Raw genomic sequence first — 19,457 nt, 5'->3', positions numbered from 1 at the left:
TTGAAGTTTCCTAGGGGAACTTAACATTTTTTTGAGCAGGGCCTTCTTAATGCCTTAATATGCCTGTGCCTCAGGCCCTAAAATACTGTAGAGCAGGTTCTCAAAAGTTTTGATCTCAGAACCCCTTTATACTCTTAAAAATTATTGAGGAACCCTATTATTATTTGTTTAGATTTTATCTTTTGATGTTTACTCTTTCAAATTAGAACTTAGAAATTTCAAAAAACAATATGTAGACGTATACAGATTGTCATACTAGTGACAACGTTCCTCTTCACATAGCTTATGGAAAACTTCATACAACTGTGAGAGGAGTGAAAATGGCAGCTAACACCTTAGTGTTGTTAGGAAAAAGCAGCCTTCACCTTCTACACCCCCTGAAAATGAGTTTCCAGGATGACACCTTGAGGACTGCTGCTCCAGAATTGAGTATTGCTTGCACTAAAGAATTTCCTTGAAATATATATGTTCATTAAATAGAGTGTCCTTTTCAGTGTTTTACCTTGAATCATATGAGATTCATTACAATTAAATGATTCTTATTTTTAAGACTTTGAAACTAGAATTTTGGATGAGAATTAATGTAAGAGAAAAATCATGCCAATAGAAATGGAAGGTTTTTGTTTTGTTTGGCAAAAGGAAGAAAATCTCTTCTCCCAAAGAATATTTAGCTTTAGAGATGGCTTGGATTGTAGATTACTTACGGTCCTGTAAATGTAACCTTGTATTCTTTGCTTAGTAGATTTTTTTTTTTTTGTTATAAAAGACTGTTATCTTTAATGGCGATTGTCACCAGATTTTTGCTAATTAATACATATAAAATTTGCCAAAATATATCAGTAGCTGCTTTTATTTGGAATGTCTTACTTCTTGATCAATTGCCTTTTTACAAATTTCAGAGTAAAACAAATTGCTCCAAGTCACATAATAAAAATCAGTTTTGTAACAGTGTACGAATTTTTTTGGGTTTCTTAAGAATTTATCTTTCTTTGAGACTTTGAGAAAGAATTATTGGTTAGGCTTTTGATATATTAATTTTTTTCTCAACTTTTAATTATGGTTTTACACAAAGTATGTTGGAATTTCCTTCCATTAAGCATTAGTTCCCCCCCAGATTAGCCCATTGTATCATTTAATCATTTACATCATCTCTTTAGAATACATGTATAAATGAACAGAAAACATTTAAAGCCTGTGTGGAACACTGGGCAGTATTATAATTTTTGGAATAAATTTTAAATGCCAGTGGAAGAAAATGGAATTAGTAGTCACTGATTTATTACTATAGTGTCCCATTTACTCTTTTCATATAGTAATTATATTCTATTAAATTATTCTATTAGAATTATTTTTTATTTTTTATTTTTAAAATTTTTTATTTTTATTTTTTTTAGGCGAGTTATTGATTTTATTTTATTTATTTATTTTTCTATTGTAAACAAATGGGATACATGTTGTTTCTCTGCACATGGCGTAAAGGCATACCATTTGTGTAATCATAAATTTACATAGGGTAATGTTGTTTGATTCATTCTGTTATTTTTTCCCTTTCCCCCCACCCCTCCCACCCCTCTTTTCCCTCTATACAGTTAGAATTATTTTTTAGATTATACTCTTTTGCTGTCAATATCCACTTTCCTGATTTCTATTTTTATGTAAAGCCATTTTATAAAAATTTTGCATTAAAAATTTTAGCTTACCTATTTTCTCTAGAATCTTGAAAGAGGATAGCTATATTCAGAAAGATGCTGACAGAAACTGGTTTGGTGGAGCATACCTGTAATCCCAGTAACTTAGGAAGCTGATGCAGGAGGATCACAAGTTTGAAACCAGCCTCTGATTTACTGAAGACCCTGTCTCAAAGAAAAAAAAAAAAGCCTAACAGAAATTGAAAATAAGTTGGATTTTATATTCATTTGCTCATAAAAGTGTGCTTAAATTTATATTTGATGCTTTAAATAAAAGGTCATATTTTTTTAGGAGGATATATTTAGCTTTTCTTATGGAACCATTGTCTGCCAGCTATTTGTTTAATTAATATTGTAGGATTCTGGTTTTCTCTTTGCATTACAGTTCTGGTAAGAATCCACCTGATAGTCGTCAGAGGACCAGAAATACCAGTTACTTTTGTTTTCTCTAAGTGACAATGTGAGTAGAGAGAAAGTTGGTGTAGATTTATAATTTGGATGTTTACTGTTTTTTGAGCAAAACAGGAAAATAGAGGAATTAGAGCTGCCCATTAATGGTGTTTTTTCTGACTTCAGAAATTTACTTCTTTGCCATATGAGCAATCCATTTTTTTCAGGGCTGATTATTTGTTGTAAGTCCACCAGAAAAATGTTGTCAGACTTTATTAACATGAATAGCCTCTTGGTTATCAAAATGATTATTTGTTAGGTTGTTTCTTAGTCTGTGATTTTTAAAAATCTCTATGTGATAGTCTAAGAAAAACATTATTTTGTACTTAGCATGGAGATGATATTTTGAATTAGCAGTGCTCTGTGAGGCTTGTACATTTTTTTGGGGGGGGTGGTTCTAAGAGACATCCCAGTGTAATAAATTGTCAGTTCATATTTCTGTTTTTGAACCTACTGAAGAATAGAAGTGCAGAGGACAGGAGGAAAGGAATAAACATTTACTGAGTGTCTAATATGTGCCTAAAATGTTTTTGTTACATATTGCTTTGTTCATTCTCATAACAGCCTCACAAGGTCTTATTTTTATCATCCTCATTTTAAGATGGTAAAATTGCAACTTTTTTGGTTCAATAGCTATTAAGAGAGCTGAGGATGAAACCCAAGAATGTTTTACTTTTTAAGTTGAATGATGTTACCTTTGAAGCATGCTAATGATATGAAAATTTAGTTTTGCTTGTTTATTGTGCCAAAGTACTATAAAACACATCAATTTTCTTCATGAACTTTTTTCACCTTTCTTAGCCATTTGTTAGCTCCAACTTATTTGTTGGGATTTATAAAATGAAATACAAAATTTTGAATTACTGAAATTCTTAAGGAAAATGACATTGCCTCCTTGTTGACTTTTGCGTTCTTTTCTGATTTGTTTTACAGATCAGCTGCAATTTTAGATGTTATGCACAAAATATATTGGAATAATTATTGTGACCTTTCAAGTGTTTTTAAATTATCTCTTAAATTGTTGTTAAAATTCCAAATGTTACCTCTGAATGTTGTTTGGCAGAGTTTAAAAGAATTTAAAAATATTAATATAAACCAAATATATTTAGTGGATGCATGATATGGAACTAATTTTTTAATGATGTTTTTTAATATAGTTAGGTTCATAAATAAAATATATAAAGCAAAGTTCCATCTTTTATTATATGTAATGTTAAGCTCAGTCTATTAATATGAATAGAAGCTTTTCTTATTAAAGTTTAAATCCATAATGCAAAAGATTTAAAAGTTACAGACTCTGCTGCTTCTTGGAATTTTATCTTTTTGTATTCATCTACTATTAAATCTTCCTTTCTCCTTTGTATTATAATTAACCAGGTGTCTTTATTACCAGTTTGCACTAGATATTTCTTGACAAAAACTTAGTAGACTACTGAGTTTTGTAGTAGCTAGTCACCCTGGATCCTTTTTCAGATATTTTTTTGTATCAATATCTATCCAGATATACCTATGTAGGCTCTGATTGACACAGTACAATAATCCTGGAACTTCTGAATTCCCTAGTAGTAATGGAGTATGGACTATAACTTAGTCATCACATGCATACTTGCTTATATGTTACCTTTAACTTATTTCTTCCTGTTTCATATGTTTGTCTTGTCTTTCCTAGGCAGAGTTAAAAACTCCCAAAGTATAGGAACTATTTCTTATACTTTTAAAATCACTGTATAGGATTAATAATCACTTGTGAATTAATTTTCCTTTCTTCTAGTTTAAGGGGAAAAGCAGAATGACAAAGCAGATGAATTGTTTGTATGCCTGCTTTTTCATTTCTTAGAGGAGAGAGAATAATGGAACTTTAAAGCAGGAAACTAAGTGAGAGGGTACTTACAGGGTCCTTTGACAAAGAGGTATATGATTCAACTATAGCATACTTTGAAGTTACTAAAAGAATGGAGAATGTAACATAAATTTGAAACTGAAAAAATAATGTTTTAAAATAAAATGAGAATTTTATTAAAATTGTGATTTTTTTCTGATATATTTTAATATTAGGACTCGCTGATTCTTGAGAAGAGTCAAAACTGGAGTTCTCAAAAAATGGACCATATTCTGATTTGCTGTGTTTGTCTTGGAGATAATAGTGAAGATGCTGATGAAATAATTCAGTGTGACAATTGTGGCATTACAGTCCATGAAGGTAATTTTTCTTCCTTTTCTCTTTTTTCTTTTAAGAAATGACTGACGCTATTTAAATAGCTAAAATCAGCTCTTTTACATTTATACTATTCAAAGGTTTTTCTATAATATTTTGTGATGATTCAGTTGAAATAATACATACTGAATCCTTGAAGCATGTTAGATGTTATTTTTGTGATAATCTTAATTTAAAATGTTTTAAAAATAATTAAAATTAATTAAAATAGAAATATGGAAATATCTGTATTTTTTAAAGTCTAGTGTTATGATATTTTCCTTAGTGGTATTTCCTAAGTAAAATTTAAAAGTAGAAAAAAATACATTAGTTCAATAGAAAGTATTAAAAATTTGCATTCTAAATCTGTCAGTATTTTCTTCTTTCATAGTCATAACTTTTTAATTTTGAACTTGGAAGCTCTAGATCATTTTTAAACTCTGATATAGGGACTACTGTAATTTATCGAAATTGTTCTTTTCCCCATTATAATTTTTGAAACTTTTTAATTTATTTGTTCCTGAAAAATTTTATTTTGACATGAAAAATTTTATTTTTACATAATTATTGCATGGAATAAGATAAAAAACTCCCATGAATTTTTCTGATTTCCTAAATGGTAACATTTTAGTCTATTTATTTTATCTTTTCTCTCATGCAATTTTTTTTCTCATTTCTAAGAGAGTAAACTGCAGACATAATATCCTCTTCTCCCCCTAGTATTTCAGTATTTGAAATTTCTCAATAAGGACATTCTCTTACATTATCAAAATCAGAAAATTAGCATTGATTCAATAGTGCTATCTAATTTACAGACTATATGCAATTGGCTCAGTACTATCATTTCTGACAAAATAATGCCGCAGAAGTTGTTTTCTTAGTGTATTATGTTAGGAAGTATATAATATTTTTATTTATGGAATTACTAGTGATATTGATCAGTTGAGAGAGTATTTTTTTTGTTTTTCTGTGGCAAAGCTTTTTTTCTTATCGGTTAATTTTGTCTTATCAGGACCATTAATTACTACCTTGAACCAGTAATTCTGTGGCTTTGCCCTTATCTGCCTTTCTGGTATTATAGCCCTCTTCTCAAAAAGTTCCTTTTGCCTTCATATGGAGCCATGGAACTGAAGCTGACTGTGAGAATGTGTCCTGTTACTATTATTTACTCATTTATTTTTTCAGTAATGTTTGTTCAATATCTTCAGGGTGCTTGGAATCCTGTAAATTGTATGCACATTAAATAAATAGCATGTACAAATAGCATATACAAATTGCTGACCTTATGGACAGCAAACAAATAAACCAATAAATAAATATCAGGTAGTAGTGTGGACTGGAGAAAAATAAAGCAGGACAAGGGGTATAGAGAATGCTATGGATGGGAGTGGTTGTGTGGATTGAAAGGAGTTTGTATTTATAAAAGGCAATAAGGAAAGTCTGACAAAGTGATAGATGAATAGTGACCTGAAGGAAGTGAAGGAGCAAATATGTGAGTATTTGGGGAAAGAGCAATCCAAGCAGAGAGTAGTGTAAAGGTCTTGAGAAGTGGGAACATTCTTGAAGTTTTTGTTTAATGGTACAGAGGTTAGTAAGGCTGGAACTGAGAGGGCGAGCTGGTTAGTGATGGGAGTAGGGATAAGCATAAACCAGATGGGACCTTGCAGGTTGTGGTACTGATTTTAGATTTTACTATGATAGATAGTTTTGAACAGAGATTAACAGGTTTGATTTGTTTTGCAAGGATCACTCTTGACTGCTGGGTTGAAAGTAGACTGAAGTGGATTTAAGATTGGAATCTGGGGGGCTATGTAGGTGACCCTTCTAGTGACCCAAGAGAGGGATAGTAGATAGTAAATTTTAATTTTAAACAATGTGGAATTTAGGTAAAAGTTAGGACTAGAGATAAAAGTTTGGGACTCATCAACCTGCCAGATATACATAAAGTTGTAAGACTGAATGTGATATTTAGGGAGTGAGTGTATATAACAAAGTAATCCTCTTCAGAGGATATGGGAAACACATGGCCATAAGGAGAACCATGAATGATGAACAGAGAAAAATGTTTCAAAAGGAGAAAGAGAGTAACTGTGTCTAATAATGTTTTTAGAGTCAGATGAGGGACTCCATCATTTGAGAAATTGCCCTAATACAATGGTAGACTTTAAGTACACCAACAGGCAAACTGTCTCAAGAGGTTATGGGAAAGCAGATTTAGTCACAAAATGCCTATTTCACATGGCTTAAAAAATAAATGTAAAATACACATAAAGAATCAAGGGAAAGATGGGAGTAAATTAACCCACTTAGGGTATGATACCAGTAGTTGTAGAAAAATCATGCTACCTAAATCCTGGGGTATACAGTGTTTGGATGCCCCACTTTTTTTCTGCCTAATCAGCCTTCCTTGCTGATGATGTGTAAGGGTCAGAACCCAGTGTATCCTGGGTAGATACATACTGTCAGGGATATACAGGGACAAGTATGTCTGACCACAGCTTTGACTCTCATTAACGTGCTGTACAGCCTTGAGTTTTATTTGTTTCTTAGGCAGTGGACACATGATTCCAAGAATAGATAGCTATCACTGATGGATAGCTAGCTTAGTATCTTATAAATATGAGGTTCTTCATATGTTCCACGCATATTTAATCCTAACTCTTTGGGGCCTTTTGTGTATTTAGTAGTTTCTATGATAAATTTTTCTGTAAAACAGAAGCAAGGAAAGGGGATCTTAGCTAAAGGGGATATGAAATCAAGGGAGGGTTTTTCCTTCTTATGTTGCATTTGTTATCAGTTGCTGTGTAACAAATTATCCCCTAATACAGTAACTTAACAAGCATTCATTACTTGTGTGAGCAGTTAGTTGGGTGGTTCTGGCATAGGATCTCTCACAGAGTTTCATGTAAAAGCCATCAGTTCAGGCTGCAGTCATTTTAGGACTTAATGGAGCTGATGGATTTGCATTTAGTCTCAGTTATATAGTTTGTAGACCTCAATTCTTTGGTGACTGTTGGCCAGAGACCTCAGTTCTGCACCATGTTTGCTTCTTCAGATGCTGCTTGAATGTCTTCACGACAGGGCTGTTGGCTTCCGAATTGAGTGATCAAAGAGAGAAAGAGGCGGAAGTAATTGTGTGAGAGAGCTAGTATCTTTTGTGATGTCATTTTGGAAGTATATACTATCATTATATATTGATGTGTTTTATTGTTCACACAAATAAACCCTAATCAAATGTGGGAGAAGACATTCCAAGAGTGCAAATGCCAGGAGGTGCTAATCATTGAGGCCTATCCTAGACACTGCCTGCCACATGCAGAGACTGTATAGCTTATTGTGTACTGATGGAGATGACCCAGTGGAAAGGGAAAGTTGATAATTGATGTAGGAAAGAAAAAGGATTAATTGCTGAAGCAAGGACTTTTTTGATACTGGGGATTGAATTTAGAAACTCTACATCCCCTGCCTTTCCCCCCCCCACCCCCCCCAGGGGGAGGGCAGAATTTTGCTAAATTGTAGAGGCCGGCCTTGAAATAGTGATCTTCCCACCTCAGCCTCCCGAGTTGCTGGGATACAGGCATGTTCCACCACACCCAACTATGTAGCAAGGGTTTTGAGTACAAGGGTAGAGGGGATGAGATCCAGCCCCAAGTGGAGTGATTGAATAGACAGATTGAGTAGTCACGGTAATTCCAGGGAAAAGAGGGTATATGGGTACAGATATAGGTTGTTAGATGTGATGGTTGGAGCATGTGAAGTTTTTATTTGAATGTTTCTTATTTTCTCAGTGAAATAGCCAAGCTGTTAGCAGATAATGACATGGGGAGGAGTTGGGGATTTGTAAAGAGGTAGGGTAGTGTAAAATATTTATTTGGGAGAGTAGATGACTAAGGAAATATACAAATATTTTTATATGTACACACAAACATATATAGGTACATACATGTACAAGTAGGTTTGTATAAATATATGTACCTGTACATAGCAGCCATAAGGGTTCATTTGATATTAGTAGTGAATCTAAACTGAGAATGGTCAACATTACTGTGTATATATGTGTATTATGGTCTGGGTACAGTTTGTCCCACAAGGTTCCTGTGCTGGAAGTTGGTCCACAGTGTAGCAGAGTTGCAGTGGTGGAACTGTTAAGAAGTGAGCCCTAGTAGAAGTAATTGGTTCATGAGCACTTCATTCTTACGAATGGGTTCATGTTATCATGCTAGAGGGGTCAGATCTTGTGTGACTGGATCAGTTCTCCTGAGAATGGGTTGTTACAAAGCAAGTTTGGCTCTCATTTAAATTGGAGTCTTATTTTTATGAAAGAAGGAAGAAAGGAAGACAAAACTGATGCTTCTAAGTGTAATGCTTTTAAGCTTTTTGAGAGCTGTCTGATATGTGACTCTTAAATAAGGAAATAGAATAGGTTTTCATCTTTTTAGGTGATTGTGTTGTATAATCAATTTGTTGGTAGTATAGTTGACATCACTTATCTGTAAATTCCAAATATTTCAAATGCTCTGAAATATTTTTCATTTTATTTATTTTATTATTAGCACATATAAATTGTATACATTAATGGGATTCACTCTAATATTTTTACACAGGCATCAATTGTTAAATTGATCATGTTCCCTGACCCTTCTTCTACCCTTATTTCCTTTGCAACCTCCCCCTCCTCCCTGCACCCTTCCTTGTCCCTAGTAGTAATCCCTCTTCTAATTTCAGGTCACCCCCCTTGTCCCTGCTGCATACAAATATGAGAAATAACATACGATACTTGTCTTTCTGTGTCTGATTTGTTTACTTAACATCCTATTCCATCCATTTTGCTGCATATGATAGGATTTCATTCTCATTTATGGTTGAATAATACTCCCCTGTGTTGTATTTATACACCATGTTTTCTTTATCTATACATCTGTTAACAAGCTGATTCCATATCTTGTGTGTTGTGAACTGTGCTGCAATAAACGCAGGCATTCAGGTATCTATTTTGTGTGCTGACTTCATTTCCTTTAGATATATACCAGGAGTGGACTAGTTAGAAAAATGGGAGTTTTCTTTTTAAGTTTTTGAGGAACCTCTATAGTGTTCTGTTTTCCTTTCTTTTTTTCTTTACTATGTATTTTTTTTCTTTGTAGCATTGGGGATTGAACCCAGGTCTCACACATGCTACACCAAATACTCTACCACCGAGCTATATCTCCAGGCTCTATACTGTTTTCTGTAGTGATTTTATTAATTTATATTCCCAATTATATTATATAAGGGTTTCCTTTTTTCTACTTCCTCACCAGCACTTGGTGGTTTCAGTTCTTTTTGATAATAGCTGTTCTTACTGGAGTGAGATAACTCATTGAAGTATTAATGTGTACTTTTCTAATGATCAATGATGTTGAATATTTTTCCATATACTTGATGACTATTTATATATCTTCTTGTGAGAAATGTACATTTAAATCTGTTGCTCATTTTAAATTTTTTAAATTTTAATTTTGAATTTTTGCTATTGACGTTTTAGAATTCCATTAGTATCCTGGATATCAACCCCATGTCAGAAGTATAATTTGCAAATATTTTCTTCTGTTCTGTAGGTTGTTTCTTCACCTTGTTGATTGTTTTTTTCATTTGTTGTAATTCCATTTTGTCAATTTTTGCTTTTGCTTCTCATGCTTTTGGAGTCCTATTTGGAAAATCATTGTGTCAGTATCTTGAAGTATTTCCACTATGATTTCCTCTAGTTTTCTTCAGAGTTTTAGGTCTTATGTTAAAGTCTTTGATCCATTGTGAGTTAATTTTTGCATAAAGCAAGAGGTTAAGTTTTAGTCTTCTGCATGTAGATGTCCAGTTTTTCGAGCACCATTTGTTAAAGAGGCTGTCCTTTCTCTAATGTATGTTTTTGACATATTTGTTGAGAATCAATTACTGGACACATGAAATTTTTTCTGGATATTTAATTGTTCCATTGGTCCCACATCTATTTTTACAACAATAACATGCTGATTTTTGCTACTATAACTTTGTAGTATGTTTTGAAATCAGGTATTGTAGTATCTCCAACTTTGCTCTTTTTGCTCAAATTTGCTTTGTCTATTCAGGGTCTTTTATGCTTCTGTATGAATTTTAGGTTTGTTCTTTCTAGTTCTGTGAAGAATGTCATTGGTATTTTGATGGGGATTGTGTTGAATCTTTGTGGATTGCTTTGAGTAGTATGGTAGTATGGACATTTTAACTATTCATTCTTCCAATACATGAACATGGGAAGTTTTTCTATCCTTTAGTGTTTTCTTCAGTTTCTTGCTTTAATGTTTTGTTATTTTACTTCTTTGGTTAATTTTACTACTAGGGTTTTTTTTTTTTTTATGGGCAGCTATTGTGAATGGGATTATTTTCATTGTTTCTTTCTTATTAGATTTATTATTGGTATATAGAAAAGCTACTGAAATTTTTATGTTGATTTTTTTGTCATGCTGTTTTACTGAATCTCTTTTATCATTTCTAATAATCTTTTGGTAGAATCTTTAGGTTTTTCTGTGTATAGAATCATCTGCAAACATGGGTAATTTGAGTTCTCCCTTTCTTATGTGATTACCTCGTGTATTTCTCTTGCCTAATTATTCTTGCTAAAATTTCTAGTACCATCTTGAATAAAAGCAGTGAGAAGGGACACCCTTGTCTTGTTCCTGATCTTAGAGGAAATGCTTTCAGTTTTTTCCCCATTTGGTGTGAAGTTTGGCTACAGATCTGTCATAAAATAGACTTTATTATGTTGAAGTATGACCTGACTTTTCCTAACCTTTTTAGGGCTTTTAACATAAAGGGCTGTTGGATTTTGTTGCATCTGTTAAGATGATATCATTTTTATCTTACATTTTATTTATGTGATGTTTTACATTTATTGATTAGCATAGGTTGAATCATCCTTGCATCCCTGGAATGAAACCAACTTGATCATGATGTATGATTTTGTTTCATTTTTTTGATGTCCTTTTGAATTTTGAATTTAATTTTCTAGTATTAGTATTTTGTTGAGGATTTTTGCATCTATGTTAATCAGGGATATTGATCTGTAGTTTTCTGTTTTTGTTGTGTCCTTGTCATATTAGCTTTGTACAGTGAGTTTAGAAGATTCTTTTTCCTTTCAATTTCTGTGAAATAGTTTGAGAAGCATTGGTGTTTGTTAGTTCTTTAAAAGTTTGGTAGAATTTATCAGTGAAGTCATCTAGTCCTGGGCTTTTCTTTGAGAGAGACTTTTTGTTACTGCTTCAGTCTCATTACGTGTTAGACTATTCAGGTCCCCCTTTGGTTCAGTCTTTGGTAGGTCACAAGTGTCTCCAGAAATTTGGCCAGTTCTTCTAGATTTTCCAGTATATTAGCATATTATTTTAGAAGAGAATTGCGTCCTTTGGATTTCTGTGGCATCAGTTCTCATGTCTCCTTTTTCATCTCTAATTTTATTTGAATCTTCTTTCTTTCTGTTTTGTTTTTGCTAGCTAAGGTTTGTCTGTTTTATCTTTACAAAGATCCAACTGTTTTATTGATCCTTTGTATTGTTTTTAGACCGTATTTCATTTATTTCTATTCTTATAATTTCTTTCCTTCTACTAATTTTAGATTTGGGTTGTTCTTTTCTAAGACGTTGAGAATATACTGTTAGGTTGTTTATTTGAAATCCTTTTTTTTTTTTTTTTTTTTAAATATAGGCATTCATTGCTATTTCTCTCTTACTCCTGCTTTTGTTGCATCTCACAGGTTTTTGTATGTTTTGTTTTCATTTTTTTTGTTGTTTTAAGGAATTTTCAGATTTCCTTCTAACTTCCTCAGTGACCCACCCTTTTCATTCATAGAGTTGTTTAGTCTCCATATATTGTGTGATCCCTAACATTTCTCTTGCTTTGATTTATGGTTTAATTCCATTGTAAACAGAAAAGACACAGGACATGATTTCATTTTTTAAAAAATTTGTTCAGACGTGTTTTGTGGCTTTAAAGTATGATCTTTTCTAGAGAACATCCCAAGTGCTGATGAAAATAGTGTGTATTCTGTGGCTGTTGGGTGGAGTATTCTGTGAATGTCTGTTAAGTCCATTTAATACATCATGTAGTCCCAACTTTGATATTTTATTGTTATTGCTGGTTTTGTTTTTTGTCTGTATGATCTATCTATCCAGTGGTGAAATCCCCCACCGTTGTCTGTATTGGAGTTTGTCTCCCCCTTTAGTATTATTAATAAAATTAGGTGCTCTGATCTTATGTATTTATAGATTTATAGTCATTATGTCTTCTGGATAAATTGATCCCTGGTTCATTATATAATGGCTGCCTTTGTCTCTTATTATTTTTATCTTAATATCTATTTTCTCAGCTATAAGTATGGCTACTCCTGCTTGTGTTCAGATTCCATTTGCTTGGAGCATCATTTTACCCTTTCAGCTTTGAGTCTGTGCGCCCTCACTGGTGAGATGATTTTCTTGTGGGCAATATATTGTTGGGTCTTAAACTATGTTTTTAAATTGGAGAATTAAGAATTAAGACCATTTACATTCATTTATTAATGAAGGTATGGATTTCTGCCTGTCATTTTCTTGATTTTCTTCTAGGTTTGAATATTCTTTATTTCTTCCTTTATTATTTTTCTTTGTGTTTTGATGGTTTATGGTATAGCAAATGGTTTATTCTTTTTTGTTTTTTATTTGTGTAACTAGTCTTTTAATGGAATTTATATTTTTTAATTTTTAAATTTAAATTTTTTATTTTTTTAGTTATACATGACTGTAGAGTGTATTTTGACATTTTGACAGTTGACAAACATGAAATACATCTTACTCTAATTAGGGTCCCAGTCTGTCTTTGTACATGATGTGAAGATTTACAAATGTTTATAGGAAAGTTACGTCAGAATCGTTCCACTGTCTTTCCTATTCTGGTCCCCCTTCCCTTCCCTTCATTTCACTTTGTCTAATCTACTGAGCCTCTATTCTTCCTTTCCCCTGCTTGTTGTGTGTTAGCATCTATACTTTTAACATGGTAGTTACCTTTTTTTCCATTTCTAGATGTGGGACTCCATTAAATGTCTTTTGTAAGACTAGTCTGATGGTCATGAATTTCCTTAATTTTTGTTTATCTTAGAAGGTCTTTATTTGATTTTTGATTCTAAAGGATAACTTTGCTGGGTATATTAATCTTAGTTGGTAATTATTTTCTTTGAGGAATTCAAATATGTCATTCTGTGTCCTTTTGGCCTGTAGGGTTTCTGATGAGAAATCTGCTGTCAGTCTAATGTTGCTGCTCTTAAATGTGCCATGGTGTTTTTCTCTTGCAAATTTTAAAATTAATTTTCATTCTGTACCTTTAACAGTTTGACTACATAATGTGTCTTGCTGAGCATCTTTTCTAGTCACATGTATTTGGGATTCTATAGACTTGCTGGATATCCATATCTTGCCCAAGATTAGGAAGTTTTCTGCTATTATTTCATTTAATAGATTTTTTTAATGTTCTTAACCTGTGTTTCTTTCCTTTTGGGTATGTTGATGATGTGGATGTTTGATTTTTAATGGTTTCCCAAAGATCTTCAATGTTCTTTTCATTTCATTCTTATTGTTTTTTTTTTTTTTTTTTAATTTGTCACCTACCTTCAAGCCCTGATATTCTTCGTTCCACTTAATCCAGACTATTATTGAAACTTTTAACTGAATTTTTTATCTGACTTATTGAGCTCTTCATTTTCAAGATTTCTGATTGGTTGTTGTTTTAGAATCTGTCTCTGTTGATTTTCTTGTTCATAGTCTGCATTGTCTTACTAATCTATTTGTATGTGCTCTCTTGGTTTATCATTTAACTTTTAAAAATCATTCTTTTAAATTCTTTATCAGATATTTTGTCCACATTAATAGATTTGGAGTCCGTTTCTAAAGAGTTAGGATCTTTAGGAGGTATCAAATTACCTTGTTTTATTTATTTATTTATTTTGTGTGTGTGTGTGTGTGTGTGTGTGTGTGTGTGTGTGTATGTTTCTTGTGGTCCTATGTTGAGACTTGTGCATCTGTGGATTGACTATGCTGCTTTTATAGAATGATCTTCATAATCTGCTTCCTCTGGAAGATTTCTTGGTATCAATTCTTCACTTATTTTAATATTTAAAGTGCTTTACACCATGTAACTGAACTGTTATTGCATCCAAAGTACATAAGGTTTTTAAAAATGTTCTAGACTTCATTTACTATTTCAGTTTAAATCTCATTCTTCCCTATTTCAGTAGACATCTGTGTAGGATATCTTATCTTAGACATCTGTTTAAGGTGGCTGTAAGGAGTCACCCTGACATAGAAGCTTTGTCCTGCACAGGAGTCAGCCTACTTTTCAGCAGTTCCATATGCTTATGTACTAAAAGACATACCCCTCTAGAGTCACTACATTTAGGGAATTCCAAATTATGTGTGTATAAATAAGAGCAAAGAATACAGTTTTATAAGTAAATTACAGATTCTTTGCTATGGGTATATTTTTCTATAGAACATACAGTTGGGACAAAACTGTCAGAAGGTTATGAAGGCTAATTTGGTGGCAGAGATGAAAAGTGCTATAATATTTATATTTGTTTTCCTAAAAGATAAATAGTGAAACTTACTTCATTGGTAAAAATAAGTGATTCATGAGTTAATTGCATGTTCTCTTTTGAGCTACAGAAGGATAGAATAGGCTATTTATCTTTGCTCTAAAATATTTATTTTGAATATTGCATATTTTATTGCTTTTTAGTTCTTTGAAATTTTTTTTTTTTTTATTTTTAGTGCTATAGGTATTTATTGAGAGCACTACAAAATAAGCCAGGACTAAAAACGGCTATTTAACAGGAACAGATATTGGTGTAAATCAAACGTGGACTGTATTATACCTATTAATAGAAAAAATGCTAAAGGCAAAATGAGATGTTTACAAACTGTTTTGTAAGCAAACAAAAACCTAAAACTAATCCTAAAATTTTAGGACATAGAATATAGATATAACATGAAAATTTAAAATTTTGCAAGATAAAATTTTTTTACATTAGCAAAAATTTGTTCTTCACTGTGCTTGTACTATAATTACGTGCTTGTTACTTATACACTACACAAAGTCAGTAGTTATCACCAACAGTACAATATAAGTAGATCTGAACAAAACTTCAAAGTCACTGCTCCACTCAAATGAAGAAAATTCAATCCAGGATTAATAACACCTTTTGATTTTAGAGCCAGTGCGCTCGCTCGCTCTCTTTTTCTCATGTCATATTAAATTATTAACATTTCCCACCCATAAATTACAAGGCATATCTACCACCATCTTTTTCTGACACTTTAAAATTAATTTGTAGTAATTGCAGAAACAGTGAAATTGTACTTTCAATTCCTGTAATCAGATTCCTGCTTTGATGCAAAACATACTCCTCTGCAGTGTATCCCACCAGCACAGGGATCTCCTTTCTTTCTCTCTGTTCCTTTCCCTGAAGTCATTTCTGGATTGCTTAATACATGCTCTTTGACTGCCTAGACAGTCAGGACAACTATGTCCATTTGAATTAATCACTCTCTCCTCCTCCTTTTCTATGGCTGTTGCCTCTTTCCTCCTTTCTTTATGTTGCTGAATCTGCAGAGTTGGTGTTGTCATCAGCAGAGACAAAGTTGATTGTGGCTTTGAGCACCTGGTTGATAAAGCTGCATTGCTGGACAATCCTTGTTTCTTATGCAGTCTCTCTTAACCACTTCCTCTTTCTTTTCAGATTTTTCTGAGCTTTCATTCTTCTTTTCTTTATCATGAAATGCTTCTTTCTCTTTTTAAATTCCCTCTTTTCTTTTAAAAAAAGTCTCTTTCTCGCAGAGCTCTTTCTGCTTTAGGCCCTCTTTTTGTCACTTCATTCTCTCTCACAGGCTGTGCTTCTGATCACATTCCTAATCACATTTCCTCTCCCTAGTCTCTGCATCTCTCATCTTCAGGTCACTTTGCCTTTTTGTCTTTAAATTCGCCCTCAGAACACTTGGGCAGTGTACAACTTTGCCCACTGGATCTTTCAGCATTCAGATTCTCTTTGTCCAGTTTCTTGGTTTTTTCTCTTTTGTTCAACTCTTTTTCATCTCCTTTTCTGGTTTCTTGAGCAGCATAATATTTGATTCATCCTAGTTCTGTGAAATTTTAAGGAATTTATGGTTTAACCATCTTTTACTCTAGTAAATTCATTTTTAGTCTGTTAATGAAAATTATTGTTTAAATTTAGGAATCACACTTGTTTAAGGCTACCTTTTATATTCTTGTCTTCATAAAAACAAGCTTGTCTATACAGAGATTATTTTGGATATGTAGATACAAATATAATTCTTGTGAAAAATCTTTTCAGCACACAATTATTAACTTTATTTTTAGAAATCAGAGAATTTTATATTTTACTTATGTATAAATATATATAATCTGATTTATAAAGAGAAGGTGAACTAAAACCTTGATGTATTTGAGAATAGTTCTTTTAGTAGACTTCTACGAAGTTGTTACACAAAATTAGAACGAAGTTGTTACACAAAATTAGAAGTAATATCTTAGAATTGTAACATTTTAAATGGCTCCACAACTTCTTTGCCAGTTATGCTGACACATGATGGTATCAGTGATCCACTTTATTGATGTTCAGCATCCTCCTCTGTAGCATTTGGTGTTATCAGTGTTCTAGAGTTTGGCCAGTGTAACAGGTGTGTAGTGGTATCTTGTTATTATTTTAATTTTTATTTCCCTGGTGACATATGACCTGGAACATCTTGTTATATGCTTATTTGCCTTCTGTATACCTTTGGAGAAGTGGTCTGTTTAGGTCTTTGGCTCATTTTAATTGGATTATTTGTTTTCTTATTGTTGAGTAAAGATCATTGTATATTTTGGATAACAGTTTCTTATCAGATATGTCTTTTACAAATATTTTCTTGCAGTCTGTGGCTTGTCCTTTCATTCTCTTGAGAATGTCTTCTGAAAAGCAGAAGTCTGCATTTTAATGAAATCCAATTTATGAATTATTTCTTCCATAGATCCTGCCTTTGGTGTCATATCTGAAGAGTCATCATCACACTTGAGGTCATCTAGGTTGAGGTCTCCTGTGCTCTTTTCTTGGAGTTTTATAACTCCAAGAAAGCCATTTTACGTTTGGCTGTATGATCCATTTTGAATTAATTTTTGTTAAAAAATTAATAAAGTATAAGGTCTGTCTCTGGATTCATTTTTTCCCATCAGTATGTTCAGTGGGGGACTGCAGTTGAGTCAAATCAAGTTGAGAGGAATTGACATTTGACAATATTGAGTTTTCCTATCTATGATCATATCTCTATTTTTTTGTTGGTCTTTCATCATAGTTTTATAGTTTTCTTCTTATAGATCTTGGCAGTATTTTGTTTGATTTGTATCTGAGTATATGATGTAAAATTTTTTTTTTTGTTTAATTTCAAATTCTACTTGTTCATTGCTGGTGTATAGGAAAGCTGTTTGCCTTTGTATATTAACCTTCTGCAGTTCTGCAGTAATCACTTATTAGATCCAGGATATGTTTTTTATACATTATTTATTTTTATTGCCTATTCTTCCAGATTTTCTACATAGGTAAAAACTAAGCAAATCTGAAAACTAAGACTTTTATTTCTTCCTTTTCAATTTGTTTTTGTCTCATTTCCCTTTCTTGTCTTACATTACCTGATATTGAAAAGCAGTAGATAGAGAGTACATTCTTTTCTTGTTCCTGATCTTAGCAGGAAAGCTTCTGGAGGTTTTTTTTTTTTTTTTTAAAGATGTTCTTTACGCTGCTGAGGAAGTTACCCTTTCTTCCTAATTTGCTGAGTTTTAAAACCATGAATTGGTGTTGGATTTGTCAAAAGCGTTGCTGCATCTATTGGTATGATCACTTGACTTTTGTTCTTTAGCCTGTTTTTGTGATGTATTATATTAGTTGATATTTTGCTATTGAGCACCTTGCCTATTTGAAATAAATCATACTTGGTTATGGTGTATGTTTCTTTATATACATTTTAGATTCAGTTTTCTCATACTAAGGATTTTTTACATCAATGTCCATGAGACAATTGGTCTGTGGTTTACTTTTCTTGCGATGTTTTTATGTGGTTTTGGTATTGGGTTAATGCTGGCTTCATAGAATGAATTAGGCTGCATTCCCTAATTCCAGTGACCCCATCAGGATCTGGGGCTTTCAGTTTTGGAAGATTATAAATTGGTGATTTAATTTCTTTATTAGTTTTAAACCTATTCAGAACGTCTGTTTCTTCTTGTATGACTTCTGTTAGATTGTGTCTTTTAAGGAATTGGTTGCTTTCAGCTCAGTTATCAAAGTTGTTGGTGTAGGGTAGTTCATAGAACTCTTTGATTATCCTTTATGTCTGTGAGGTCTATACTGATGCTCCCTCTTTATTCTTGGTTTTAGTAAGTTTGGTCATCTCTCTTTTATTCTAAATTATTCTAGCTAGAGGTTAGTCAATTTTTTTGATTCTTTGCACAAAAATCAGTTTGGGCTTATTGATTTCCTCCATTGTCCTATTTTCAATTTTGTTTTTCTGCTGTAGTTTTTATTATTTCTTCTGATTACTTTGTTCTTTTTCTAGTTTCTAAGTGTGAAAGCTTAGATGATTGATTTTTAGATCTAATATATACAGTAATTTATTATAGCTAATAAGTGCTGTCAATTTCTCCCTACGCATTGCTGTATCTGACACATTTTGATAAATTATTTATTTTCATTTACTTTAAAATTTCTCTTGTGACTTCTTTGACCCATGTATAGAAGCATGCTATTTAATCTCATTAATTTTTTTTCTGCTTTCTGTTTTTGATTTCTAAATTAATTTCATGCAGTACTAGAGACTTAGAGTTCACATATATTTTTTCAAGTTCTGGAAAATCTTCTTCAATTAAGATTTTTATTATCTTTTTATTTAATTTTTTTTTCCTTTAGGAACTTCTTGATGATTGACTTTTAAGTTTTTGTCATATTTTCTTACTTTTTTTTGTTCTTTGTAATTTCTTTAGTTTTTTAATTCTGTCCTTATACTGATTGATTCTCTTGAGCATGAGCCATTGATTTATCTTGTTAAAGAAATTGTCTCA

The 19,457-nt window shown here is 32.3% G+C and overlaps 1 protein-coding gene across 4 annotated transcripts in view; it reads left to right on the top strand.

Moving 5' to 3' along the window:
• The window catches only part of Phf14 (PHD finger protein 14), a 200,000-nt gene that overhangs the window by 11,758 nt on the left and 168,785 nt on the right, over positions 1–19,457 (top strand). For all 4 annotated transcript variants that reach the window (XM_047561586.1, XM_047561584.1, XM_047561585.1 and 1 more), the window contains exon 4: positions 4,194–4,338. In XM_047561586.1, the coding sequence (XP_047417542.1) occupies positions 4,194–4,338 (145 nt within the window). The remainder of the gene's footprint in view (positions 1–4,193; positions 4,339–19,457) is intronic.

The sequence above is a fragment of the Sciurus carolinensis genome, chromosome 8 (genome assembly GCF_902686445.1).
Source record: "Sciurus carolinensis chromosome 8, mSciCar1.2, whole genome shotgun sequence".
NCBI classification, from domain to species: domain Eukaryota; kingdom Metazoa; phylum Chordata; class Mammalia; order Rodentia; family Sciuridae; genus Sciurus; species Sciurus carolinensis.
The sequence above is the reverse complement of the archived record's forward strand: the minus strand, read 5'-3'. Positions and strand labels throughout refer to the sequence as shown.